This window comes from Geotrypetes seraphini, chromosome 7 (genome assembly GCF_902459505.1).
Source record: "Geotrypetes seraphini chromosome 7, aGeoSer1.1, whole genome shotgun sequence".
NCBI classification, from domain to species: domain Eukaryota; kingdom Metazoa; phylum Chordata; class Amphibia; order Gymnophiona; family Dermophiidae; genus Geotrypetes; species Geotrypetes seraphini.
The window spans coordinates 197,358,686-197,385,995 of record NC_047090.1 but is presented as its reverse complement, the minus strand read 5'-3'; the positions used below and the strand labels follow the sequence as shown (position 1 = coordinate 197,385,995).

Sequence of the window (27,310 nt, the reverse complement as noted above, 5' to 3'; positions counted from 1 at the left end):
GTACTGAAGGAGTCTGGGACTGGTTTCTTAAGTGTTGAACTAAGTTTTCTCTTTAATAAAATGCTGAATTATGTTTAGCTGCAGACCTAACTTATCTCATGTTCTAGCCTGCCTGTACTGAGTGTTAGCTTGGACATTCTAACTTCTTATGGCTATCTCAGCATAAACGACATGCAACAGAAAGACTGCAGGGCCTAGATAAGTGACTTGCTAGTGACCTGCTAGTGTGAGCTGAGGACCAATGATTGTTAAGAAAAGTAACACGTTATAGGGATAGGATTAGAGGTAATTTATCAAATTAGTCAGAGACCACTGTTCAGGCAGTGGGCCTGATGGGCCGCCGCGGGAGCGGACTGCTAGGCGAGATGGACCTCTGGTCTGCCTCGGCGGAGGCAACTTCTTATGTTCTTAAACGTTTTTTCTAGAATTCAGTTGTATAGCCAGAAGAATGTATAAATATCTCTGTAACGTCCTGTTTTCGGCACTTCTGAAGCCAGCTTGGAGCTCGGGAGTCGCATACGTATGCTAATAAACTATCTGTGCCTTCTTCAAGTCTCTAGGTTTTTGGCTGCCCTAAGTGACCTTTCATCACCGCTGCCCCCAGCTTCCTTCCCTCTCTGCCTCTTAGCCTGCCTTTAGACTCCTTCTCTCTCCCCTACTCTTCGCTGCTCCTCTGCTCTCGCTTTCCAAGCTCGAGCCGGCCTTCCAAGCTCTAAGGGCACAACATCTGCTGCTTGGTTTTCAGACTGCGGCATCCCTCAGGGTTCACAATTATCTCCTATTATTTTTAACATTTACATGACTACACTAAATCTTTACCCATTAAATCTTACTGAAACCATATTCACCTATGCTGATGATAAGATCCTAACTTAAATAACTTCTCTACTAACATCAGTTCCTGTATTGCCAAACTACAGTCTTGGTCTTCTCAAGTTCAAATTAAATTAAATATAACAAAGACCAAACTGCTATGGTTTGGCCCTGAACTTTCAATTTTGCAGAATATTGGAGAAGTTTTACTAATACAGTTCTCTTCCCGAGTCTTGGGAAATCTTTTTAAGATTCCTCTCTTTCATTCAATCACCATGTGCTAGTTTTAGTAAGTTAGACAGCTTTGGAGTAGTGAGTAGTTAATGTTTTACTGATTATGTTTTGTATATATGATTATGTATGTTTACGCTTCAACATTCAAAAAAAAATCTATAAATGAAAAACGTTTACTATAAATATCCACAAATAGACATGCTTGTTTATGCACAATTAAAGGCAGCAAATGTGGAATGGGTGTCTATTTGTGGATATTTAGTGAATGTTTTTCATTTATAGATTTTTTGAATGTTGAAGCGTAACCACCACATCTTTGCCTCAAATAAGTGAAACAAAAGCCTTTTGGGTTTCCTTGAAAAAGACGGCAAAACGGTCCGCGTCGGAACCTTTGAATAGTTTCAAAGGTTAAGCAAAGGACATCTGCAGTGATTGGGGGGTGGGTCCTACTAAAGGGCCGGTCGCTCTTACTTGGGCTACACAGCGATCTTTCTTTTCCAATTGCTTTCTTAATTTCTGACAGAAACTTAACTATAAATACATAAGAGAAGCTCCCCCTCCCCAGCCCCCACTTTGCACAAAGCTATACGTCCTCGCCCCTAGTATCCCAACCAGCAAAGGCAGAAGAGAAAAAGAGGCTCTAAGATTGGCGAGGTCCGCGCTTTACCCTACGTTCTGTGACGTCCCTGTGTTCTCTCGAGAGACGCCAACCGGCCTCGGCCTCGGCCTCCGGCTCCAGGCTCATGCCTCCGCCACACGAAGGGACGCTGCTCGCTGCCATGGCAACGTCCCGACACTTCTGCTCACGCTCTCTTAAGCCCCACCAAGTCCTTCCTCCTATTAGCTCCTCTGCTCAGCCAATAAGAATCGCGATGGCTATTGAGGCACTACGATTGGTCCTTCAGCGACGCGGGTAACGTTTCTTCTCGAGCGGCCGTCATGGCGTCGCTTCGGGCCCATCGGGTGGCGAGCGCTCGCTTTTTCGGGATCGCCGCTTCTCTTAGGAGATGGAGCAGTTCGGGGCGTGACCTGTACGACGTCGTGATCTCCGGCGGAGGCTTGGTCGGGACAGCCATGGCCTGCGCTCTCGGTAAATGAGGGAAGAAGAGCTACAATGCGGCGAAGGACGACTTTGACCCCGTCCCTGCCACCTCTTCCGCCCTTATTAAAGCGTTCGAGGCGGACAGGGACGAGCACAAACTTGGCCCTTCCCCGGCTCGATTCAAATTCGCGAACGAATAAAGCGCAAAGAGTTTTCCAAGAATGCCTGGTTTTATATGATTCGTATTTAAGAAGACTTGGAGATTTAAAGAAAATTGTATTTGATTAACCCTTTAATTGGCAGATGGTGAAAACTTTAGGTAACTTGATATTGGACGAGAGCAGCAGTGCCAAGTAACAAGCATTTAGAGATGCAGATCTCCCATGTTGCTTCTGTGCAATAAGAAAATTTTACTCTAACACTAAGGAAACTATAAACATATCTACTATAGTACTACTGTTTCTAGAGCGTTACCTGACTTAGGCTGCACTATAGAGTCATGAAGGAGACAAAACAAATAGGATGCCGGGGTGGAGAATACAGTTAGGGGGATGGTTAATCTGCTGACTGGGTTGGTGGGGAGTAGGGTTATGGCAAAAAGGGCTATAGCAAAAAGGTGGGTTTTTAGTCTGCCTTTAACCAAGGGAAGGGGCTTGGTAGACAAACTCGGGTAATTTATTCCAGGCATGGGGGGCAGCTAGATGAAAGGAATGAAGTCTGGAATTGGCAGTAGAGGAGAAGGGAACAGCGTTCTCAGATAAGGAGAGATTCTAAATTCTTTTATTTTTAGTCTATATTTTATTGAGATTTTTTTTTCAAAAACAATGTAATCAGCAAAATTTACATAACAAGTACTGTTGCTCACAACAGTTAGGACCAAAAAAGTATAAGTTCCAACATGAACGGAGACCTAGAACAATTGCTTTCGCCCACTACTTATGAGGAATTTAGGAAACGTCTGAAAACACACCTGTTCCTAAAGTATCTAGACAACTGATCCTCTCTTCTCGCTCCCCTCTATAGCGATTAACTTGTTCTATTGATCACTCTCTCCTCAAAAATGGATTTCCTGTCCTATTAACCCACTTTCTTCCTCCCCTCTTAAAGTCAATCAATTTGTACCTTTGCTTAATCTTTGTAAACCGCATAGAACTTCACAGTATTGCGGTATATAAGCTGTTATTATTATTATTATTATTATAACCCTAAGGCAGGAGTCTCAAAGTCCCTCCTTGAGGGCTGCAATCCAGTCGGGATTTCCCCAATGAATATGCATGAGATCTATGTGCATGCACTGCTTTCAATGCATATTCATTGGGGAAATCCTGAAAACCCGACTGGATTGCGGCCCTCAAGGAGGGACTTTGAGATCCCTGCCCTAAGGCAATGTGGAAGACATGTCATCTATATTTATCAGTGTTATTGGAATGTAATAAGGATTTTTTGGCTAAGTAGGTTTCATATCAATATGTTAAACTAAATTCCACCATTGCATATACAGTGGTGCCTCGCATAACGGACGCCTCGCACAGCGAACGCTGCGCACAACGAACTTTATGTCTTGATCCGTACAACGAACTTCGTTTCACACAACGAAGTCGGCCGAGCTGCATCCTTCCGCGCAGGCACTGCTTAACTGCCCTCTCTCCGCCTGGCTCCCTCTTTCCCCCCCGACTCCCCGACACGATCGGGGCAAGAGGGAGCTCAAGCCCTCTTGCCCCCCGACTCCCCGACACGATCGGGGCAAAAGGGAGCCCAAGCCCTCTTGCCCCGCCGATTCCCCAACTCCCCGACAATATCGGGCCAGGAGGGAGCCCAAGTCCTCCTGGCCACGGCGACCCCCTAACCCCACCCTGCACTACATTACGGGCAGGAGGGATCCCAGGCCCTCCTGCCCTCGACGCAAACCCCCCTCCCCCCAACGACCGCCCCCCCCAAGAACCTCCGACCGCCCGACCCGCGACCCCCCTGGCCGACCCCCACGACACCCCCAACCCCCTTCCCCGTACCTTTCTGTAGTTGGCCGGACAGACGGGGGCCAAACCCGCCTGTCCGGCAGGCAGCCATCGACGGAATGAGGCCGGATTGGCCCATCCGTCCCAAAGCTCCGCCTACTGGTGGGGCCTAAGGCGCCTGGGCCAATCAGAATAGGCCCGGGAGCCTTAGGTCCCTCCTGGGGGCGGGGCCTGAGGCACATGGGCCCAACCCGACCATGTGCCTCAGGCCCTGCCCCCAGGAGGGACCTAAGGCTCCCGGGCCTATTCTGATTGGCCCAGGCGCCTTAGGCCCCACCAGTAGGCTGAGCTTTGGGACGGATGGGCCAATCCGGCCTCATTCCGTCGATGGCTGCCTGCCGGACAGGCGGGTTTGGCTCCCGTCTGTCCGGCCAACTACAGAAAGGTACGGGGAAGGGGGATGGGGGTGTCGTGGGGGTCGGCCAGGGGGGTCGCGGGTCGGCTGGGAGGGCGGTCGGAGGTTCTTGGGGGGGCGGTCGTTGGGGGGAGGGGGGTTTGCGTCGAGGGCAGGAGGGCCTGGGATCCCTCCTGCCCGTAATGTAGTGCAGGGTGGGGTTAGGGGGTCGCCGTGGCCAGGAGGACTTGGGCTCCCTCCTGGCCCGATATTGTCGGGGAGTTGGGGAATCGGCGGGGCAAGAGGGCTTGGGCTCCCTTTTGCCCCGATCGTGTCGGGGAGTCGGGGGGCAAGAGGGCTTGAGCTCCCTCTTGCCCCGATCGTGTCGGGGGTGCCAGGTTACCACACGGAGTCACCCACCGTACCACCCGATTCGGGTAAGCGCAGGTATCGGTGGGTGGCTTATTTGCGGGGGGGTGCCTTATTTTACATTTTTTTCTAAAAAGGGGGGGGCTGTCTTATTTGATGGCCCTGCCTTATCGGGGAAACACGGTAGAAAAAAAAAAAAAATGAACAGTTAAGTCCCAGTTTTTGCCGCTGAGACTCTGCCCTCTCTCACTGTAAAATTAGACTCTACTTAGTCTGTCTTTAAATTTAAAAAATGTGTGTTGTTTTAAAAAACAATTATGTTTTTAGATGTATCTAAATAAAAATAATAACCAAAAATTTATCTTTTTTTATGTCATCTTAGCATATTTTATGCTGCAGAACGAATTATTTTTTTTTACATGTATTCTTATGGGAAAACGCGTTTCACATAACGAACGTTTCACATAACAAACTTGCTCCTGGAACCAATTAAGTTCGTTGTGTGAGGCACCACTGTAATGTAATTTGGATAAATCCTTCCAAGAGTTTAAGATAATTTTTAAAGCAGTGGATAACAAAGAAATAGGCATTGTTGCTGAGTTAAGATATCTTGGAAACATAAATCGCAAGATAATATATTGTTTATTGAAGGCTTATGTATCGCTACTAATGACTGGCTGGTCAATTCTGAGTGGTTTACGTGAGCTTCTGCAATAATGTTTCTATGCACGAGTTTCAGTAATGTTGGTTCATTTGTCAAATAAAAGTAGTGAGCAAATAGTATTCCATATTTCTTTCCAATAGAATTGAACAAATTTACATTCAAACATGTTTTATTGTTACTAACACAGTTTTACAAGACCAACAGGAATGAGAAAATAATGGATTGATATACAGTGCTTCCCCGTGAATTTGTGGTCGGCAATTCGCAGTCCCGGTCATTCGTGATATTTTCCGACTGCAAATGAACGGGCAGGAGAGGGCAGCCGGAGAGCCGGCAAGTGAAGGAAATCACTCGCGGTATGCTCAGACCGCCTCTTCCTGTACTAAAGTCGGGCCTCACCAATCAGGAGCTGCTTTGACACGCAGCTCCTGATTTGTGAGGCCCAACTTTAGTACAGGAAGAGGCGGTGGGAGCATACCGCGAGTGATTTCCTTCACTCGCTGGCTCTCCGGCTGCCCTCTCTTGTCTAACCCTGTTAAAAACCGTATTCACGGGGGTTCCTAGAACAGAACCTCTGTGAATATCGGGGGAGTACTTAATTGGTGTAACTTAATTGGTGTCCAATGTGATTTATGAGCTATATAAAACATTGTTTGTGTGATAGCTGCTGACCTTGATGAAAAGGTTACATTCCAAAATTTTGCGCAGTCACTATTAGAGAAATAGTATTGTAAATCTTCCTCTCATTTGTGCTGTACCTTGTTAGATTTTCAAAAAGTAAAGATTTCATTAACTTGTAAAATTGAGTTGCTAAATGACCTGTAGCCTAAATTGTTTACAATAAATTGATTAATGAAGGAAAAGCGTTTTAAGTCTTTAATTTCTGTGGTTCTCTTTGTTTTTTTTAGAGAATATAATAATTGAATCCATTTATATAGCATTGCAAGATGTATGCAGTGCTGTACATTTAACATTCAATAGACTGTTCCTTCTCAGAAGAGCTTACAATCTAATTTGGGCAGACAGGACATCTCAGGGTTGGGGATTTTCTTGCAGAAGGAATGATACAATGGGTATAGGTATCTTGACAGTGAGTGGGAGTTGAGTTGAAAGCAGCTTCAAAAAAGTGGGCTTTTAGCTTGGATTTGAATATTGGTGAACAGAGTATCAGAATTGAGTTTCAGGAGGCCCACCGAAAGTAGGTAGGTAGGTGCTATTGGCAATTACATGACTCCCTCTTATTAGACTCTGATAATATTGTGCTCCTAGAGTCTCAGTTGTGAGATTTTCTGGACCATAATGATACTTCTGGCATGGAGCCTGCTACCCTCGGAATCTTTAAAAGCAGTTATGTGAGGTAATATTTCCTTACAGGCTCACTTGAAGTAAAAAAAAAAAAAAAAGAGGAAACAGGAATCCCATCTTAGAGCACAAAATAGTGGTTACTGAACATAAGTTATGAACCGTTGGTCATAAAACCCTACCTTGGACTAAACTGAAAGAGGTGAAACACTAATTGCATGAGTTAGAGTTAATGAATAGACTAAAACAAAACAATTTTGAATTTAATAATAAGGCTAGCCGATTATTAGCTCAAAAGCTTTGCAAACGCAGAGAACAAAATTATACTGCTCGGATTATAGATGATGGTTGGGGGGGGAACTGTCTTTTGACACACAGGTTATACACCAGCAAATTCAGCACTATTTTTGAACTCTACACCCCGGCAGCTCCACTCTCTGATACCCTGATTGATAATTTTCTGTCTAAGGTAGATTTACTTAAGCTTTTTTTAACGTAGGCCGACGTTATCACAACCTATCACATTAGAAGAGGTGCTCTGGGCAATAAAGGATTTACCTAATTCTAAAGCACTTGGCTTGGATGGCTTTGGTAACAGATTTTGTAAAAGCTTTGCTACCTATTTGGCTCCTCTCTTGTTGAGGGTCTATAATGCTTTTGATGAGACCACTATTTTCCCACTTTCATGGAGATTACTGCTACTACTATTATTTTGATAGCGCTACCAGACGCACATAGCGCTGTACAGAGTCACAAAGAGTAAGAGGGCAACCTGCAATCGGATGGCTGGACACGTTGAAAACAACCATAACATTGGAGGACTTTTCTGGACTAGCACAAGACTGATTTCTTTTTAGATCTGTAATTCATCAATTCGCTAGGACTCGAGCATGAGTCGATAGCACCTAACAACAGAGTTATGTTATAAACTAACCTGAGTGACATAACACTAGAACTGAATGGGCTGCAGGAACCGAGGCAGCATGGTTTTACAAGAAGTATGTCTTGCCAGACAAATTTTTTTGGACTGGGTAACGAAACATTTGGATATGGAAGAGGCATTAGATGTATTATACTTGAATTTTAGCAAAGCCTTTAAGAGAGATCTGCATAGGTGGCTGATAAATAAATTGAGGGCCTCGGTATGGGCTCTAAAGTGACTGACAGGGTTACTACTAATCATTTCTACAGTGCTGCTAGACATATGCAGTGTTATACATTAACATGTAAGGACAATCCTTGCTCAATAGAGCTTACAATCTAATTAAAACAGACAAACAGGACAAATAATGATTAGGGAATTACAAAGGGTTAAAAACCAGTTAAGAGGAAGGAGACAGAGGGTGATGGTAAATAGAGTCTGCTATGAGAAAAAGGATGTTATCATTGGAGTGCTGCAGGGATCTGTCCTTGGGCTTGCTCTTTTTCACAACTTTGTGAGTAATACTGCAGAAGGGCTATCTGGTAAGGTGTTACATTTGCAGATGATACCAAATTCTGTAATAGGGTAGACACCCCGGAGGGTATGGATAGCATGAGGAGGGATCTAGCAAAGCTTGAAGAATGGTCCAGAAATTGGCAACTAAGCTGTCCATACTGGGGCTCCATGGATGACGTTGCCCACATGTAAAAATTTCCTTAGCAACAGCAGCAGATGAATCCAGAGATCAATGGGATAGCACACATCTGCCAGCAGGCGGAGATAGAGAAACTGATTAACAGGTGGTCCTATTGGCTGGCACTCCTGTATCTCCAGTATGCTCTATCTCCCAGCAGGTAATAGTCACTATTCGAATAACTCCTGGATTCTGGCTGTGACTGGAACTTTATTTTCTCCTGTTGAGGTTTATCTTCAGTGAGAATGCCATTCTGTTTCTCCTGATGAGGTTTCTTTTCAGTGAGACAGGGGTATCTGGCTGAAAGGTGTCGGCTTTAGGGGTTACACCTGGGCCATCCCAGGTCCCTGCCTCACCCTTCCTTCATTGGTAGGGGGTTTGACTGGGTCTCAATTTTTTTCTTCTTTCCCTTCTCTGTTTAAAAAAAAAAAGGGGGAGACCACAGTTGCTACATTCTGCGCTGTTAGTGCTGCACAACCAGCTCTTACTGGCTTCAACCGGCCCTAACAACAAGCTTGTGAGTATGTATGTGTTTTTTACTGTTGTTTGAATTAAAGGTTCTGTTTGGGAGTCTTAGTACTGTGGATTCGGTCATCATATATTTAAAGAATGGATATTTTATTGAGGCTAAGTTTTATGACTAGAAATCCGTTGAGGGAGCCTGGACTTTCCCGTCCTTTGCATGCACGTGCTTGGTTTCCTTGTTGGTTACAGCGCGGCAGTAGCGATGCGATTTCATGCTCGCACTTGTTCTCCTCGTTGGGTTTCAGTGCAGCAGTAGTAGTCCTGTTTATTCCGAGGCTCTCTTTTGTCGGTGTTTGTCGCGGCCATGTGCAGCTGATTGTGCAGGTGCCGGTTTATAGCAGCGCGCATGAGATGGGACATGTTTTTTCCGGCGCTGTGGAAAGCACCACACCGTTCTTCTAGTTATTCCCCGAATCTGATTTTCTTTCTATGCAGGGTAAATTTTGTGGGGCTTGAATCCGACTATGTTTCTAGGAGCTTTGATGCAGCGGTCATGTGTCAGCGAAAATCAGATGTGCGCTTGGTTCTCCGGCGATGGCGGGAGAGCTGCAGTCTTCCGGTAGTTTATTTACAGCTGACTTCGGTCAGGGCATGCCACGACTTCTCTCCTTTCCAGTTCAGACAAGTTATACGTGTTTCACCAGCTTTGGGACAAGCTTGGGCAGATTTATATGTCTGTGTTACTGCTGTATTCCCTTGAAGGAAGCTGCTAGTTTAATCGGACTCGGGTTAGCACTCAAGGGGATTACCAGAGAGACTCTGACCTGTGCTAGGTCACCCAGTCTCGATTTGTCTCCGGACTGGGTCGACATACGGCAACTCACGACACAGTGAGATCAGCAGTAAGATAGTGCCCTGTATTTCACACGGGTATCTCAGTGTCTCTCTTAGGGTCCCTGCGGATTGAGCCTTTGTCTATTGGTAACTGTCCTTCTTATTTGGACCTCTGTGCTGCGCTGCATGTGTCTAGTAGTGGCATAGGATATATATGCCTAAAGGTTTATATATGCCTAACAGTTTCCAAGTTTGGGCTTTCTCTATGAGCATAATGACACTTCGCATCTTCCAGGACATGCTAGAAGGACCCCCCCCCTCGACCAGACAGGAAGGGTTGTGCAGCTCCCTCTAACCAGGAGCCAGTTACCTATTCTATCAAACCCGCAGAGGAGTGCGCGCTATGTGGCTGTTAGCCTCATCCCTGAAGCTCTCATTAGCGATGTGAGCTTTGTCTGATACCTGTTAGGATGCTGTTGTTTTCCACGGGGTGGTAGATGCAGCATCTTGATTGCGTCTAGTACGTATTCACTTTAAAGGACATACGTATTTCGCTCACGTTGCATGGAGTTCGTACTGTTTTCATGGTTCCAGTATACTCCTTTTTACATTGCGAAATTTGATTTTTCCTAGAATTTCTTTCTTCTTACAGATCCTACAGTTCTCATCCTGCCGTTCCCTGACCTTCTGCACTTCATTCTGAAGGGATCTTGTCTTCTTCCAATGATTCATCAGACGCTATAATGTCAGGTCAGGGGGCTGTGAACATTTTTCAGGATGCTTGCAACTTTGCATCCTCCTAAGGTTTCCGGTTCATTCTTAGAGTCTCTGTTTTGTGTTTCCCTTTTAAGTGTTACTGGTTCTCAGGGCAGTTCTTGTAATTCTTCAGGAACTAAGGGACGTTGTTCCGCTTACTGCATAGTGCCCAAGACAAGGGCATTGGACAGGCTGGATCCCATTGTGTTGAATTAGTTTCTCAGGGTTACACATTTCTGCAGAAAAACTGGGAGAATATTTACATTTTCACTATGGACTCCAAATTGGCACTAGGTTTGCTTGCCTCTCTTGGAGCAGCGCTTTCGGTTTTGGCACATGCCATTTCAGCTACCCAAGGCTTCACGAACATTTTAGAAAATGTGGGCAGTGGTACCGTTTTGGCGCTACCAGGCGATTCACTAATTTCTTCTTGACTGACTGCTTGATTCGGACGTCTTCCAGTCGGGCCATTTGACTGACACGAAAAGGGTGGTTTCTTTTCCTCAGTTCTTTGGATGTGAATCTTCAAATTTGCACAGCGCTCTTTTCTCCTGTACTATTTATAGGTATATCTGGGAGATGTTTTTATTCATATAGGAGAGAAATGTGTTTCTTCCCAGAGACTAGGGCGATGGGTCACAGTCTCAGGTTTGCATTCTTCTTTGGTCACCATGACCAAGAGTATGGGATTCTGTACAGGTTCTAGGATCCATGTTGCTGACTCCACTGGGAACTTCGGCTTGCTTTCCCATTATAACGCTACAGCAGTCACTTCCAGTGGTTCCTGGTATCTCAGGGCTCCAATTATTTGGTAGGCTCCTTAAACATCGCTCCGTATGACTTGGTGGATCAGCGAGATTTCTCTTTTCAAAGGCATGCCTTGCTCTTTGCTGGACTAGCTCATGGCCACCAAACATCCCGGGCTGTCAGATTGGGGGGCTCGGTGCCTTTCATCCTCAGCTCTAGGAGTCTGGTCTTTAGAGGTGACTCATTAATTGTTCATGGTCAGACCATTTTCCGGAATGACGCTGAAGGTCTTTTCAGTCAGTATTATGATGGGGTATTTCTCTACAGCCTGGGCAGTAGGTGATGTACTCAGTTGGCGGGTAAAGTTGTAGTTCTACTTCAGTGGGTGGTCCCTCATCTTCCTCTTCTGTTGGCAGATCATTTTAAGGGTCAGGAAAAAAGTTTGGATAGATTTTCTCTCCGCGAAATCTGAGCATGGCCCATTTATTGTATGTTACAATGTACAGCGCTGTGTACGCTCTAGAAAGTGTAAATGTTAGTAATAGTGAAATCTTCTACATTCTGGATATTGGGAATTTTGGCTCGGGCGTTCCAGCTCTTTTTATGGAAGTGAGATCTCCTAGAACTAGACCTCGTGGCCTCATGTCAAAATTCTAAGCTTCCTAGCTTCTTCGGCGGGCACAGGGAGTGGGAGTCAGAGGGGGTAGCAGCATGGCTTCTTTCTCGCCTCTGGTTTATCTTTTTTCAGTGTTTTCCCCTGGTTGATGATGACTTGGATTTGCCATCTCAAGCTCGCTTTCAGGGCGCAGTATTTGTAGAATCTCTGGATTGGCTGCACCATCCTTGCTATGCGGATCTGATGAGTCTTTCGACAGCCCGAACTGTTGAGTTTCCTGGTATCTCCGGATTTGCTCACCTAGGGTCCGATCAACATGGATATTTGAACTACTTTGGTATTGCGACCTAGCTTTTGAAAAGTCATGGCTGACGTGTAAGGGTTATGCGAAGCAGGTTGTTTCTTCTCTTATCCGGGCGATACAGACGTCTTCACCTGTGGCTTCAGCTTCCTTTTGTAGGTTTTTCCTTTCTTGAGTACTTCTCAACATTTGCATCCTTCCAGAGTTCTTTTTTGGCGCAAGTGTATTGCCAAGGGCTTAACGTTCAATTCCCTTCAGCTTCAAGTGCCATTCTTAACTTGTTACAAGGGCTAGGTATATTGCTCTTCACTTACTTCTCAGCTTCATGTAGTTCAGTTCCTAAACAGAGTACGGTATATTCGTACACCTCTTAGAAAGCCCTGTCCAGAGTACAGTCTTAAGGTATTTCTTCGCAGTTTACCGAAGGCTTCATTTCATCCTTGTCTTTTGAGATTCTAAAGGGCTGTGCCGTTGAACATGGGGTTTCTTGTGGCCATGGCTTCAGCTCGCGGTTTTCTGAGTTGCAGGCCTTATTTGGCAGGGATTCCTATTTCTGATTTACAAAATCTAGGGTATCAGTTCGGATGGTACCACCATTTCTTTCTAAGGAGGTGTCATCCTTTCTTTTATGACACTCTCAATTTTTCTTCCTTCTTCATGGGAGGAGAAATGGGGAGACGTGCTTTTATTCACTGCATTTTTTTTAAAGTGCGTAGCGTTCTCCGTAAGCTAGGTTTCTAACGACTTTTAGTTGTTTAGATCACCTTTTTGTATTCTTCACGGGACGCCTCAAACGTATGGTGGCGTCCAAAGCCTCCATCGCTCGATGGGTCCAGGAGGACATTCTTTACGCTTGCTTGATGGCAGGAAAGTGGTTAGTGAAAGAACTTCATGACCATTCTGCCAGAGCAATGGCTACTTCTTGGACTCGGTCCAGAGGTTTGTTCCTTGGAGGAGTTTTGTCTCGCGGCTACTTGGTCTTCCGAGAGTGCTTTCTCTCAGCATTACCAGTTGGATGTGGGGGTGCATGTGGTAGATGCGTTTAGTGCTTCGGTTGTTGCGGAGACGGCGTTTGCTTCCCACTCAGGTTGAGGATTGCTTTGCTGCATCACATTGGTCTCTGGATTCATCTGCTGCTGTTGCTAAGGAAGGAAAAATTATGTTCTTACCTGTTAATTTTCTTTCCTTTAGACGCAGCAGATGAATCCAGAGCCCCACCCTTTCTGGATATTGTCCGTCAGTTTTTTCTTTTCCAACTTTCGAAGTTTGTTATTATTGATGGTTGTATTCTGTATTATTGCCTTTTGAGATTTGTTATGGGAAAGAAAATTTTTACATGCTATGCCTATTGATGGTTACGGATGCTTGGGCAAGGAGCTATACTGAAGATACAGGAGGAGTGCCAGCCAATAGGACCACCTGTTAATCAGTTTCTCTATCTCCGCCTGCTGGTAGATGTGTGCTATCCCATTGGTCTCTGGATTCATCTGCTGCGTCTAAAGGAAAGAAAATTAACAGGTAAGAACATAATTTTTCCATCTGCCTGCTGTCCCTGGATAACAGCTGTTACAGGAAATAACTGTGCTTTATGGTTTGAGAACTGGTTGAAAGACAGAAAACAGAGAGAAACCGACTCTACAATAAATACAGTCGAGCGTCATGCGACCTGAATAATTGCCCCTCATATCTATTAACAAATGCCTCCCCTAAATTTAGAGCTTACCTCTTGCAATGGATCCAAACAACGCTCACGGAAGGCTAATTCCCACAAGACCTAGGAGAAATCATAATCACCCCAATACTGAAAGATCTCAAAGGTCCAATTGACACCCCCTCCAACTACCAACCCATCGCCTCAATTCCATTATATGTTAAACTAATTGAAGGTCTGGTTGCCCAACACCTCACCAACTACCTTGAAGACCACAACCTACTCCACCCAACTCAATCAGGGTTCAGATCCAACCACAGCACTGAGACACTGCTAGTTTCCCTTCTAGATATAGTCCGACAGCACCTTAGCAAAGGAAGAAGGATGCTGATAATTCAACTTGACCTCTCCGCCGCATTTGACCTGGTAGACCACACTATACTTCTTCAGATATTAGAAGCAATAGGAATCTCAGGCGGAGTATACAACTGGTTCCAAGGATTCCTCAAAACAAGAACATACAAAGTAAAAACAAAGGATCTCATATCGGAACCCTGGACCAATCCCTGCGGAGTACGTCAAGGCTCACCACTGTCACCCATGCTCTTCAATCTCTTCATTTCCTCCCTTGGTACCCTATTAGACAAACTCGAAGTAACCTCATTCAGCTATGCAGATGATATAACCATACTCCTTCCCTTTGACTCACAAGACCCCACTACAACAGATAACCTGGTAAAAACTCTAGAAACAGTGGAAAAATGGATGACAGATCACAAGCTGAAGCTCAACCCAGACAAAACTAAATTTCTACTGCTTGAAAAGGATAAAACCCCTTCTATAACTGAACTAGAAATAAAAAACACCAAATATCCTATACAGCCCGCCCTCAAACTCCTTGGGGTAACAGTAGACAGATGTTGCACTCTTCAGATGCAAATCAACAAAATCAAACAAAAAGCATTCTTTACCATGCGCAACCTTCGCAAAATTAGAAAATTCTTTGGCAAAGAACAATACAGACTCATAGTTCAATCCCTAGTCCTAAGTCTAATGGACTATTGCAATATCCTCTACCTTCCTTGTCCCACATACCTATTAAAACAACTACAGACCGTCCAGAACACTGCCCTCAGACATAAGAACATAAGCAGTGCCTCCGCCGGGTCAGACCACAGGTCCATCCTGCCCAGCAGTCCGCTCCCGCGGCGGCCCAAAACAGGTCAAGACCTGTCTGAATCATCAGAAGGGGCTCCCTTGCCACCTTGGTTTCCCATTTAAGTCCTGCCTTCCTATCGAAGTCCTAGCCCTCCGGTCTTGCACATGCACGACCAGGTTAGTTTATACTCATTACCTGATTAACTTCCTATACTTGTGTTACATCCCAGACTGATCTATTCCCTTGGAAAATTTGACCACATCACCAACGCCTTCCTAGATTCACACTGGCTTCCAGTACAAGCCCGTATCCAATTCAAATTATACTGCATATTATTCAAAACATTAAACGAAACGGCACCCTCCCACCTAAACAACCGCCTAAACAGGAACCTCTCTTCCAGACAGAGGAGAACCCAGTCCTATTTCTCCTACCCCCCTTTTAAAGGAACTAAACGCAAAAAGATGTTCGACAACTTACTTGCAACACATGCAGCTAAATTGGACCCCTCCATCACCAACCTACTGACAGCTTCAACTGACCTCAAAGCTTTTCGAAAAGAAATCAAAACCATACTATTCAAGAAATTCATCCTAATTTCCTAACCCCCTCTCTTTTCCCCTCTCTCCCCCTCTTAGTATCCTCCCTTTAAAACATGATTTAGGCCTAACGCCTCTAATTGTATTCCTCTTCCTGAAAACGTCCAGCTATCGTTTTGATGTATTAGGCCCAACGTCTTTAATTGTATTCCTCTTCCTGGAAATGACCAGTTATCTTTTTGATGTAATCCACTTAGAACTGCAAGGTACAAGCGGAATAGAAGTCATTAATGTAATGTAATGTAAATGGGGTTCAATCTTCCAATAAAATATACAGGCAAAGAGAAAAAATATATCATTGTCAATACCTCTCTTTAATCAATTTTTTCCAGAGACCTATTACTGGACCTTTTGGTGGTGGCATAGGTGAGGTGGCTGGAATATTAAGAAAACATTGGTCCATAATTCAACTACGCCCTATTTTTAAGGACAAATGTTTGAGGATAGCATACAGCCGTCAACAAAATTTAAAATAAATTTTATGTCCTTCAGATACAACCATGAAGTTAAGTGAGAAGAAGGTAGTCACACAAAATGCAGCAGGTGCAAAACATGTGACTCCACCATGGAACATAGAGGTAGTTTTCATCATCCTACTCCGGGAGAGAAATATATCGTAAGGCATCAAACAACTTGTAGTACTTCATTTGTAGTCGATGGAATAATTTGCTCTTGCCCTAAAATATACATAGAGCAAACCTCCGGACCTTTCAGAGTTTGGGTAGGTGAGCACAGAAGCAGTCTAGCCTATAATAGGCTAGTTGAACCATTGGTACAGCATTTTGTTAAAGCTGGACATGCTGCAACTGAGTTTCAATGTGTCATCATGGATCATCTGCCACCGATGATCTGAAGGGGAGATCAAAAGCTAGCTCTAGTACGTAAAGAGCAAGAATGGATGTTCTGTTTAAAATCAGAAGAACCGAATGGTCTAAATTTAAAGATTGAGTGGCAGAATCATGATGAATTAGCTGCCAGCTAATTTTATATTCACAGCTGAGCAGAATGTGCTTCCCGATGTCAGACGCCATAAGTTTGATGATTTCAAGTCCGACACCATCTTTGCCTCAGTGAACGAGTGAAAATATCACTGAGTGTGTTTGAAATGCTGAAGAATGGACTTTACTGGCTGTTCTTTACAGTTATTATTATTGATTTTATTTTGTGATTTTCTCTAAGGAAGAAGTCCACTGCCCTGACGCAACTGTAATAGCGAAACACCTGCTAGCTCTCATTGGCAAGAACAGAACTGGGCAGAGACAGCACAAATAGAAAACAGAATCCTGATCCAGATAAGTTGTTTTGCATAAAGTTTTCTTTGATCAAGACAGCTATTATGAATGTTTAAATAGCTGACATAAAGATAAATTGATTCTCATCACAAGTAATTAGGTTGGGATAGGAGGTTTTTGAGCCACTGAGGTTTTTCTGCCCTTTCTAGTATGTCTGCTTAAAACAAATAGTAGCATACGGGGTTCTGAGGCTCTTTTCATCTGAAGTGAATTAATTTTGAAGCAGATCAAAGTACAGAAGATTCTTCACAATTCATAAATAGTGGGGTTCCCCAGGAGTCTGTACTCGGACCGCTGCTTTTTAACATATGTATAAATGATCTAGAGATGGGAATAACTAGTGAGATAATTAAATTTGCTGATGACACAAAGTTGTTAAATCACAAGAGGATTGTGAAAAATTGCAAGAGGACCTAGTGAGACTGGAAGATTGGGCATCAAAATAGCAGATGACATTTAATGTGAGCAAGTTGAAGAAGGAAGGGGAGAAGAAGAAGACCTGTGCAAGAATATACAGGTAAAGAGAAGTCCTCTAGTGCACTAGAGGTGAAGGCAGACCCCCTAGAATCCCCAACGTAGCAGAAACAGGCCAACACAGTTAAAGGCCTAAAATGGCTGCTGAAATGGCTGAAGATACAGTTTGACTAAAGCTGTCAGCTTTTTACACAATCTATTTCTGTGTTCCTCAGAAAAGCACACTTCTGCTTTTCTGAGAAGAACAAATCAAACAGAAAGCAATGCTGAAAATATCAATTCTTGTGAAAAACAGCCCTACACCCAAGTCAACATGGCCAGCTGTTAGAAGCTTCATAAGAATAAGGATGTGAAACTTAAGATTGACTGCAGTGGTAACCACAGTCAGGTCCAGGTGTTCAGAGTTGAGGATCTTGGTATATTAACAGGACATTTATAGGAAAGCAGAATAGTTCTAGTAAAAGAGGCGTGACGCACAGTATCACAGTGAACAGACAAATTGATAATGGAGAACCGGTGGATATTATATACTTGGATTTTCAGAAAGTGTTCGACAAGGTTCCACATGTAAAACTCCTCAGGAAACTGCAAGGCCATGGTATAGAAGGTGATATACTAAGATGGATAGGCAAATGGCTGGAGAACAGAAGGCAGAGAGTGGGCATAAATAGGAAGTTCTCAGACTGGGAGAATGTGACTAGCGGTGTGTCCCAGGGCTCGGTACTTGGACCCATCTTATTTAATATTTTCATCAACAACCTAGAGGATGGAACATCCAGTGAGATCATCAAGTTTGCAGATGACACAAAGCTATGCCGGGCCATCAAATCGCAGAAGGACAGTAAGGAACTCCAGAGTGACTTGAGCCGATTGGAGAATTGGGCAGATAAATGGCAGATGAAGTTTAATGTGGAAAAATGCAAAGTGATGCACTTAGGCAGAAAAAATAAGGAACACAAGTATAGTATGTCAGGTGCAACTCTGGGAAAAACCGAACAGGAAAAGGACCTGGGCGTATTAATCGATAGGACTCTGAAGACATCGGCGCAATGCGCGGTGGCAGCGAAGAACGCAAATAAAATGCTAGGCGTGATAAGGGATCACAAGTAGATCGGAGAAAGTAATAATGCCGCTTTATAGGGCGATGGTCAGACCACACTTGGAATACTGCGTTCAACATTGGTCTCCATACCTAAAGAAGGATATAAAAATGCTTGAGAGGGTGCAGAGACGAGCAACAAAGCTAATAAAGGACATGGAGAACTTGGAATACGAGGAACGACTTAAGAGACTGGGATTGTTCTCCCTTGAGAAGAGGAGACTGCGAGGGGAAATGATCGAGACTTTCAAAATACTGAAAGGAATCGACAAAATAGAGCAGGAAAAAACATTATTTACAATGTTCAATGTGACATGGACAAGAAGGGATGGACTGAAGCTAAGGGGGGACAAGTTCAGAACAAATATTAGGAAGTTCTGCTTCACGCAACGAGTGGTGGACACCTGGAATGCTCTCCCTGAAGAGGTAATTGCGGAATCCACCGTTCTAGGATTTAAGGATAAGTTAGATGTACATCTCCTTATGAGAGGCATAAAGTGACATGGGTAAGGGTAATCTAGATGCACTTCTCCTTATGAGAAGCTCAGAGTGATATGGGGACTAAAACTATGCCAGGGTACACCTGGCATGCCTCTGTGTGTGCGAATCGCCGGACTTGATGGACCTAGGATCTGTTTATGTTCTTATGTAATCACTCATTATACTAACCAACCAATAGATTAATGTATGATGACAAATGTGATTAACCAATGAAAAGGTAAAATGTAATATGCACCAACATGGGCCTGGGCTATCAGAAGCATATAAAAGATAGCTCTTTTGGCTATGAGAGGAGGACAGAGGTATACTCAAGCGCTTGAGGCATTCTATCTGTCAGCTGTATATGCTGTAGGGATTTGCTCTTGTAACCTGTTATTGATTGTTAATAAAATATATATTAATTATACCAGCATATTGGGTTTCTGTGAGTTCAGTTATTGAAGGCCATAAACAGGTGGCTTTTCAAAGTGCAAAGGATGCATGCGAGAAAAAGGAACCTGAACTATAGCTACATGATACTGGGTTCTTTGGTAGGAGTCCCTGCCCAGGAAAAGGATCTAGGTGTCATTGTTGAGGATACGTTGAAACCCTCAGCTCAATGTATGGCGGTGACTAAGAAAGCAAAGAGAATGTTAGAAATTATCAGGAAAGGAAATGAAAATAAAGATGAAAATGATATAATGCCCTTGTATCGCTCTATGGTACAGCTGCAACTTGAATACTATGTGCGGATCTGGTCATCGTATCTCAAAATATAGCAGAATTAGAAAAGGTATAGAGAAGGGTGATGAAAATGACAAAATGACCTTGAAGGAAAAGATGAAGAACTTTTCTCAGGATACAGAGACTAGAGAAACATTTTTTGGTAAGATTATTTACCTGGCATTGAAAACACCCAATTAGAAGATTATTCTATTTGCAAAATATCGCCGGAATTAAGGATAACTGAAGATGGCAAATTACCAATTTCTGGGCCAAACCATAATAATTTTGTCTTTGTTGCGTTAAGCTTCATATGAGCCTGAATTGACCCCGACTGCAATTTAGATATACAAGAGTTTATATTAGCTGTAAAGTTGCTCAAATTAGGATCAACTTCTAGCAGGCTGAAGATATCATCAGCATAAGTGAACACTGCCTCGATGGAACTTAATTTATAGTGTTTTAATGTGGTCATATAAATGTTGAAAAGAATCGGAGACAACGAAAAGCCCTGCGGGACACCACAATCTGGCGTCCATTCAGCATATCTTACCTTCAAAGTTTACCACATAAAAGCATAATGTGAGAAATCCTTTAAACCAGCTTAGAACTTTTTCTTATCCTATATCTGAGAGTAATTGAATCAAGATATCATGGCTAACTACATCAAAAGCAGCAGAAAGGTCAAAATGGCATATTGATTCTGAGATGGTAAACTTTGAACCTTAGAAATCAGAGAACCTAATAGAATTTCAGTACTGAGATTGGGACAAAAACCATGTTGAGATGGTAAAAGAATGGAGAATTTATCTAAATAGTTGGATGTCTAGAAATAATAGTCTTGATCATCTTTGTTAATAATGGAATATTAGCAATCGGATAGTAATTTGATGGTACTGTCGGATTCAAGTCGGTGCCTTTCAATAAAGGAGTAAGAACTATATGCCCCATACTCACGGAAAAATAATCTTTTTTTTTTTTTATAATTAAATCTTTATTTAATTTTCAAATACATTTCAAAGCATAATCATCTTGAAAAGAAAGATTGACAGAAGTTTACAAACAATAACATAAAGAATATAATTCCAAGAAATTAAAAAAAAAATTTCCTTTTATTTTCAAGTCCTCAATTATAAGGGTTCCAAGATTCATTGAGTGACTAAACATAATACAATCAAAATACTTAATCAAGGAAAAAGAAGCAGCCTATAATGGTAGGAGAATAATTCTACATTTAAAATGAGATTGTTATATCTTATACTTTATCAAGGCGTTTTAGAGACAAAAAAAGTCAGCTGAGATGGATCAAAGAAAACATATTTGAAGGATTTATATCTGATTATGTACTTGCACAGATAGCGCAAAAAGAAAACTCCACCCATAGAAGTAACTGCTGGTCTCATTAACAAAAATTTTCTCCTTCTTACATAGTAACATAGTAGATGACGGCAGATAAAGACCCGAATGGTCCATCCAGTCTGCCCAACCTGATTCAATTTAAATTTTTTTTTTCTTAGCTATTTCTGGATAAGAATCCAAAGCTCTACCCGGTACTGTGCTTGGGTTCCTACTGCCGAAATCTCCGTTAAAACCTACTCCAGCCCATCTACACCCTCCCAGCCATTGAAGACCTCCCCAGCCCATCCTTCACCAAATGGCCATATACAGACACAGACTGTGCAAGTCTGCCCAGTACTGGCCTTAGTTCAATTTTTAATATTATTTTCTGATTCTAGATCCTCTGTTTTCATCCCACTCTTCTCTGATTATCTTTGGAGACATCCAGAAACATCAATATTTTTTGTTCCAAAAATTTTTTTGATTTATTTAAAAAAAAAAAAAAATAACCTCATTATCCATTCCTTATCAGGTGCTAGAGCCACTGTTACTAATAAAGTTGCTGGTTTCACAAGAATTTCCTTTGGAGTTTCCAACAATTTGGAAACATCAAGAGGCTTGTCTTGATCTAATTGTTCCTGTCGTTTCTTATTAGGAAGATAATATACTTTAACAAAAGGAAGTAATGATTGTTCTGGAACATTCAAGACTTCAAGAAAATATTTCTTCAACATATCTCGAGGTGTTGTGATGGGATTTTTAGGAAAATTTAAAATCCGCAAATTATTAGCCCAATTATAATTTTCAAGAGATTCTAATTTTCGCCGAATACTGTTGCTGTCTTTAATTTGCATTTCCTGAAAATTTTTTATTGTTTTCAATTCCATATTCAATTTTTGAGCCTCACTTTTACCTATTTCAATTTCTTGTTTCAGTTGTATGATTTCTTCTTTCTGTAAACAGACATAGAGTATGATGGCAGAAAAGGGCCGACGGCCCCAACAAGTCTGCCCACCCAAGAACCCTCCCTCCCTCTCATCTATTAAGCATTCCTCTGGAGCGACCCTACCTGTCTGTCCCATCGTCCCTTGAAGTCAAGCATGTTGCTGGCCTCGACTACTTGACTTGGAAGACCATTCCATCGATCAATTACCCTTTCGGTGAAGAAGTATTTCCTGGTGTCCCCATGAAATCTTCCCCCCTCTGAGCTTTAGTGGATGTCCTCTTGTCGCCGGTAGTTTTAAGTTTCCTTCAAGTTTTACCCAAGTTCACTACTAAGTCCCAAATAGTCTCCAATAGTGCTGCCCGATTCAGGAAAAAAAATTTCGATTCGGTTCAGCCTATTGAATTGGTTTTTCAATTCGATTCGATTTTCCTGCCCAATTGGGTGCTTTTTACAAACATCCTGGTGGGTTTATTTTATAGCTTTTTCACCCCCTTTGGCTTCTCCTAACCACACTGGCGCTGTGGTGTAAACTAAAGAAACAAAAAGGACTTTTCCTCTCTCTGTTATATCCTAGCTCACGTTTGCGATCTAACACCAGCTCTGGCAGGATACACTTTTCAAATCTGACATATTGTAATCACAAAACAGAAAATAAAATTATTTTTTCTATCTTTTGTTTGGTCAATATTCAAATCTTGTTGGTCCCAGGCTCTGGTTGTCTTGCTTGACAGGGTCTCCTTCTTTCTTCTTCCCTCCGTGCTAACCATCCATCTGCCATCTTTGTCCTCCCCTTCCCTCCCCCGGAGGTCTGGCATCTTCCCTTTTTTTTTATCTCCATCCACAGATTCACCTTTTCTCAACTGTCCTTTTATCCAGCATCTCTCCCTCCTTCCCCAACACCCCAGGGTCCATCATCTCTTCCTTTCTCTTCCCAACTACCCTCCTATCCAGTATCTTTATCCCCCCTCCACACCATCCCTTGTGTCCAGCTTCTCTCCCTTTCTGTTCCTTCCCTCCCTAAATCCCATTGTCCATCATCTCTCTCCCTCTCCTGTATTTTCAGACCCATTATTTCTTCCCCCCCCCCCAAAGTCCGGCATATGCATGTCACTTTGAAACCCCCCTTTCCTCCCTCCCTCCGTGTAGTTATACACCAGGGCCTCCCTCCCCTGAAGGTCTGTCCCGCCCAAAGGCCTGCATCTCCCCCTGAAGGCCTGCCTGTCCCCCCTGAAGGCATGTGCCACCATCCTTGAAAGCCTGCTTCCTCTTTGAAGGCTTTCCCCCCTTAAAGGGCTGCATTCCTCCCCTGAAGGCCTGCCTGTCCTCCCACCTTGAAAGCCTGTCCTCCCCCCTTGAAGGCCTGCATCCCCCCGAAGGCCTGCCTGCCTGAACCCCTTGAAGGTCTGTGCCCCCTGAAGGCCTGTCCCCCCCCTTGAAGGTCTGTCCCCCCTGAAACCTGCACCTCCCCCTGAAGGCCTGTCTTCCCCCTCCCCTTAAAGGCCTGCCTGCCTGTTCCCCCTGAAGGCCTGCCTGTCCCCCCCCCACCCCAATGGACTGCTCACACACACCCCCACGGAAGGCTTGCGTGTTCCTCCTGGCCTCCCCTGGTGTCCGGCTTTCCACCACTTTCCCCGCACTGTTTACCTGTGAGGAACAGCCTGCAGATAAGATCGTGATGCTAGCGATCTTTCCACTGCTTCAAAGCTGTTTCCTCTGCCGTGGTCCCACCCCTCCTCTGACGTCAGAGGCAGGATCGTGGAGGAAACAGCTCCGAAGCAGTGAAAAGATCGCTAGCATCGCGATCTTATTTGCAGGCTGTTTCTCACAGGTAAACGGTGTGGGGAGGCCAGGGGGGGAACCCGACAGCAGCACTTCCCACTTACCCTCCATCCTCGCCCTCTAAAGTAGGTGCGGCAGTGGCCAGCCAGCAAGAGCAGCGCTACCGCTTCTGCTTTAGGGGGCGAGGGGGGAGGGTCAGCCGAATCGGGAACCGACTTTTTTGTTGTTGTTGTTTCAAATCGATTTACACGAAGTGAATCGGTGAACTGATTCGAATTGTGAATCGGGCAGCACTAGTCTCCAACGTTACTTCTGGTGGTTTTGTAAGTAAAGAAAAATCCTGCAGTGGCATTACTGGCTTACCAGATGCTGGCTTTGCTTACAAAGTCCCTTGTACTTGCTCCTCCATAGGTTTCCCAGCCACAGGTAGCTCCAGGGAAGTAACTTCCCCCGCTGACTCCCAACGACAAGCTCTCAGATGAACTAGTCTCTCGCGGTTTGAGCCCTGCCTCTTTGGGCAGGCTCACTTCCTGCGGAGAGCTTGTTTGCTGTGGCCGTGGGGGCGGATCTCTGTTATCCAGGCTCAGCTTGGCATCAAGCCCCAAGTCGTCCACTTCGGCATCACTTGCCGGCGTCAACAACAGGCAATTCCCAGACTGCTCCAAACCTCCGGTGAGGCGTTGTAGGAGTTCATCAATCATGCCGCTAGAAGGGATCCCGGGATATTGGGAGGCTCCCCCGTTTCCTTTCTCCCTTCTTTTCGGAGAACAATAATAATTATCCAAGAGATAATTTATCAATAACGTTAACCAAGAGACATCCTGGGAGGAGACATCCTGGGATGAGATTTTTTTGAAAGATATAAGCTGCTGTTTTAAGAAATAAATTTAAATTATTAGTATTATAAGTGTTCACTTTAACTTAAACTTCTTAATTCTGCCTAGGCAGTCTCCTATATTCTAATGTTAGCAATTCCTTTTAATTCCCAAGCCCTATTGTGCTGGCTCTTTTTTTGGGGGGAGGGAAGATTTATCGACCCAAATCCTTTTTACCGTAATACTTTTTTTTTTTCACTGTCTTTTGATATGCTTGTCTTAACTTTTTTTTATCTTCATACTACCTGTCTTAAACTTCCATCAACTTTATAGTCCTGACGTTACTGTAATCTTTTCCCTCTTTGACCTAATTTCCCCTAACCTACCTGTTCTCCTGGCTTAATCTTCAGTTAAATCAGACCCTCTTACTGTATCTGTTCATCCTAGCCTCGACTGTTTAACCTTTTGGTAAAATGTAGCTTTTACTTTTTTCAGGGTATGATCCTCACTTTTCAAATATGCGTATCCTTCTGCTGGAAGCAGGACACAGGAAGGTGATTGACCGACTACCCGAAGGTTACAGTAACAGAGTTAGTGCCATTACGCCAGGTTCCACAACTCTTCTTAACAGTGAGTATTGCTGAATGCAATAAAATGTATACAGTATATTGTATTCTTTTGAGATTACTATTCAGAATGTACAGTAACCTTCTAATTTTGGTTATTGAGTTCTTCCAGACATTTCAGGTGTGATGCAAGTGGCTTAGGAAGTATTGAGAGTGGTATGGAGACAGATGAGTTAAAGAATTTAGTATGTAGGTATATTGAGAATTGAGCAATTGTAGGCTGACTAGGAAGCATGCTAATAAGTTATAATATTATCCCAGGACAAGCAGGTAGGTTTCTCATAAGTGGGTGATGTGATCCAACGGAGCCCCGATGCGGACGCTTCACAAGCAGTCTTGCTTGAAGAAACTCGAAGTTTCGAGTCGCCCGCACCGCGCATGCGCGAGTGCCTTCCCGCCCAGCGCAGGGCGCTTCTCCTCAGTTCTTACTTTTCCGCGGAGCCGAGAAGTCCGTCTTCGACTCTCTGCGTGAAGTATTTTCATTTGTGCCTTCTTAAGTCCACGGTTTTGGGTTATTTTTCTCATAATCGCTGATTTTCGTCGTACTTTTCTTGTTTTTAAAAAAAAAAAATTTCTTCCATTCGTTCGACCGGGCAGACCATGTGGCCGCAGCCCCGTGGCTTCGATCTTGCGGCGGAGCTTTTTCGGCCTATGTCCTGGCCTGCGACCGGTTTTAAAAAGTATTCCAAGTGCCAGCGCGCGATTTCCCTGACGGACCCTCATCGACGCTGTCTTTGGTGTCTTGGGCCTCAACATCTACCGAAATCGTGCTGGCCTTGCTCAACACTTACAGCCTGTGCTTTCAGCGTCGTTGCATCTTGTGGGAGCAACTTTACAGCATGGAGTCTTCGATGGAGCTTTCGTCATCGAAGGGTGCTTCACCATCGACCTCATCCGAGGCTCTCTAGGCTCCCACACCTGCTTCTCCGAGCCTCATCAAACCTGCCTCGTTTGTTCCGATTCTGCCTTCGACGCCGGCTGCGGTGCCTTCCTCTGTCTCTTCAGGTCAGATAGCACAGCAGCCCATTCCCCCGGTAGTGCATAAAGTGCCCAAGGCTTCTAAGTCCAAGCACTCTCACACTGCCTCGAGGGAGCATGAAACCCGTGCAGGTGGTCCCATTGGAGACGCGGATCCATCCTTGCTGGCTTCGTTCCAGACCTTACTGGAGAAGCAATTCATTCAGCTCTTTACGACTATGGGGCCGAAGCTTCTCTCTCAAATCCAGCCTAGGCATGCGGAGGTCTCCCGCGAGGTCGAGCCGCCTCCTATGCCTCAGTCGTACGCACACTCTCTACAGGGAGCAGAGTCTCTGCGAGTGTCTGGTCTGGCATTGATGCATGCATCGCAAGGAGCAGGGCCTTTGCCCATGCCTCCATTGGAACCGATACACTCGATGCAAGGAGTAGAGTCTTTGCGAGTGCCTTGTGGTTCTTCCAACCAACCACTTCTGCTTCGATCCACAGCCTCCAGCCCCATCCATTCTCTGGGGGCTTCGGCGAAGACACATTCACCTCGCATGTCGAGGCCTGCTTCGAGGCACAGCTCGCATCATCGATCGAGACATTCTAAGAAGCACTCATCCAGGCATGCCTCGCCCCATCAGAAGCAGCCTTTTCTTCAGTATTCTCCACCGTCTACTGCAACCCTTTCACTTCTGGAGCATGAGGACACGGTGGGGTCTTTTTCTCCGTCTAGATCCCCGTCTTCATTGGATCAAGCTGCCTCAACGTCCTCAAGTCCCTCTCGAGGCCAGGCTTTGGCAGATCAGCTGTCATTTTCTTCCTTTCTACGTCAGATGGCAGCGGATTTGGATATTCAACTGGACACTGGGTCCAAATTTTCCAAGGAGTATCTCGAGACCATGCATCTCCCTCAACCTCCTGCTGAATTCCTCAAGCTTCCTCTTCATAAGCTGTTGGATCAAACCTTTGTCCGCTGTCTGTAAAGCCCCTATTCCATTCCAGCTGTTCAGGGGAAATTGGATTCCAGATACCGGACTGTCCATTACAAGGGCTTCGACAGTGCTCAATTGTCCCATCAATCCCTTCTGGTGGAATCTTCGTTGAAACGTTCTCACCCTTCTCAAGTATATGCCACAGTCCCTCCCGGCAGGGAGGGCAAAACGATGGACAGATTTGGTCGTCGCATTTACCAGAACTCTATGATGACCTCCAGAGTTCTCAACTACAACTTTCATATCATTACCTATTTGAGTTTTTT

At 44.3% G+C, this 27,310-nt stretch overlaps 2 protein-coding genes across 7 annotated transcripts in view; one reads left to right on the top strand and one right to left on the bottom strand.

Annotated features, from left to right (window-relative positions):
* Positions 1 to 1,833, bottom strand: part of FAM161B (FAM161 centrosomal protein B) — a 351,011-nt gene extending 349,178 nt beyond the window's left edge. For all 3 annotated transcript variants that reach the window (XM_033950765.1, XM_033950766.1, XM_033950767.1), the window contains exon 1: positions 1,715 to 1,833. In XM_033950765.1, the coding sequence (XP_033806656.1) occupies positions 1,715 to 1,828 (114 nt within the window). In that variant the 5' untranslated portion in view covers positions 1,829 to 1,833. The remainder of the gene's footprint in view (positions 1 to 1,714) is intronic.
* Positions 1,834 to 1,923: 90 nt separating this feature from the next.
* The window catches only part of COQ6 (coenzyme Q6, monooxygenase), a 318,766-nt gene continuing 293,379 nt past the window's right edge, over positions 1,924 to 27,310 (top strand). For all 4 annotated transcript variants that reach the window (XM_033951988.1, XM_033951986.1, XM_033951987.1 and 1 more), the window contains exons 1-2: positions 1,924 to 2,137; positions 24,959 to 25,093. In XM_033951988.1, the coding sequence (XP_033807879.1) occupies positions 1,987 to 2,137; positions 24,959 to 25,093 (286 nt within the window). In that variant the 5' untranslated portion in view covers positions 1,924 to 1,986. The remainder of the gene's footprint in view (positions 2,138 to 24,958; positions 25,094 to 27,310) is intronic.